The following is a 797-nucleotide window of genomic DNA, read 5'->3' on the forward strand; positions in this document are numbered from 1 at the left end:
CTCGTCGAAGCTCTCCATGCCCAGGTAGGTGCGCGTGGTCTCCAGAAACGAGTCAAACTGGAATGTGCGGAGCTGCCGGGGAATGCAGTCCGTTGTGGAGGTAGGTTTGGTTACCTTGATAAAGATGGTGTAGCGGCGCGGGTCTGGGTTCTGCAGGGTCCAGGAGCAGGGTGCCATGGGGAAAGTGGAGGAGGACAGGAAGTGGCCGAAGAATCGGCTCTGAACCAGAGTGGAGCAGGTGTCTGACTCAGGCCCTGAGGGAGCAGCAGGGCACTGACTAAACAGTTGTAACAGCAGCAAAAGCAGCAACGATGATGACAGGGGGACTTGGGGGTTCACCAGGTGCCCAGGTAATGAGGAAAAAAGAGTGGTCGTCATGGTTTCCAAATGAATTAGAAAGACCAGAGGGGGTTTGTTGGAACCTCTGTTTTTTTGTAACCTCTCGTCGATCTGTCTTTCTGTCTCACTGATTTTCTGGCTACCAGGTGGGACCTTCAGGGTGTTCACTGAAGCCTCTGGGGGAAGAGGAGGAGGAGGAAGAGAAGGAAGAAGAGGAGGAGGAAGAGGAGGAAGGAGGAAGAGGAGGAGGAGGAGGAAGAGGAGGAGGAGGAAGGAGGAGGAGAAAGAGGAAGGAGGAAGGAGGAGGAGAAAGAGGAAGGAGGAGGAGAAAGAGGAAGATTGCACTCAGCGGTCCAGTGATCTGTCCATGATTGTGTGTGTCAGTCGACCCAGACTTTCAGACGAACCTGGAGAGAAAGAAATAAGAGAGATATTTTGACCTGAGAGGACACATCACT

The 797-nt window shown here is 53.2% G+C and overlaps 1 protein-coding gene across 1 annotated transcript in view; it reads right to left on the reverse strand.

Annotated features, from left to right (window-relative positions):
- The window catches only part of LOC112244515 (adhesion G protein-coupled receptor B1), an 82,124-nt gene extending 81,533 nt beyond the window's left edge, over window positions 1-591 (reverse strand). Inside the window, exon 1 of the mRNA XM_042309850.1 lies at window positions 1-591. This exon is cut by the window's left edge and continues 388 nt beyond it. Within this exon, the coding sequence (XP_042165784.1) occupies window positions 1-378 (378 nt within the window). The 5' untranslated portion in view covers window positions 379-591.
- Window positions 592-797: the final 206 nt, after the last annotated feature.

Source organism: Oncorhynchus tshawytscha, linkage group LG03 (genome assembly GCF_018296145.1).
Source record: "Oncorhynchus tshawytscha isolate Ot180627B linkage group LG03, Otsh_v2.0, whole genome shotgun sequence".
Taxonomy (NCBI): Eukaryota; Metazoa; Chordata; class Actinopteri; order Salmoniformes; family Salmonidae; genus Oncorhynchus; species Oncorhynchus tshawytscha.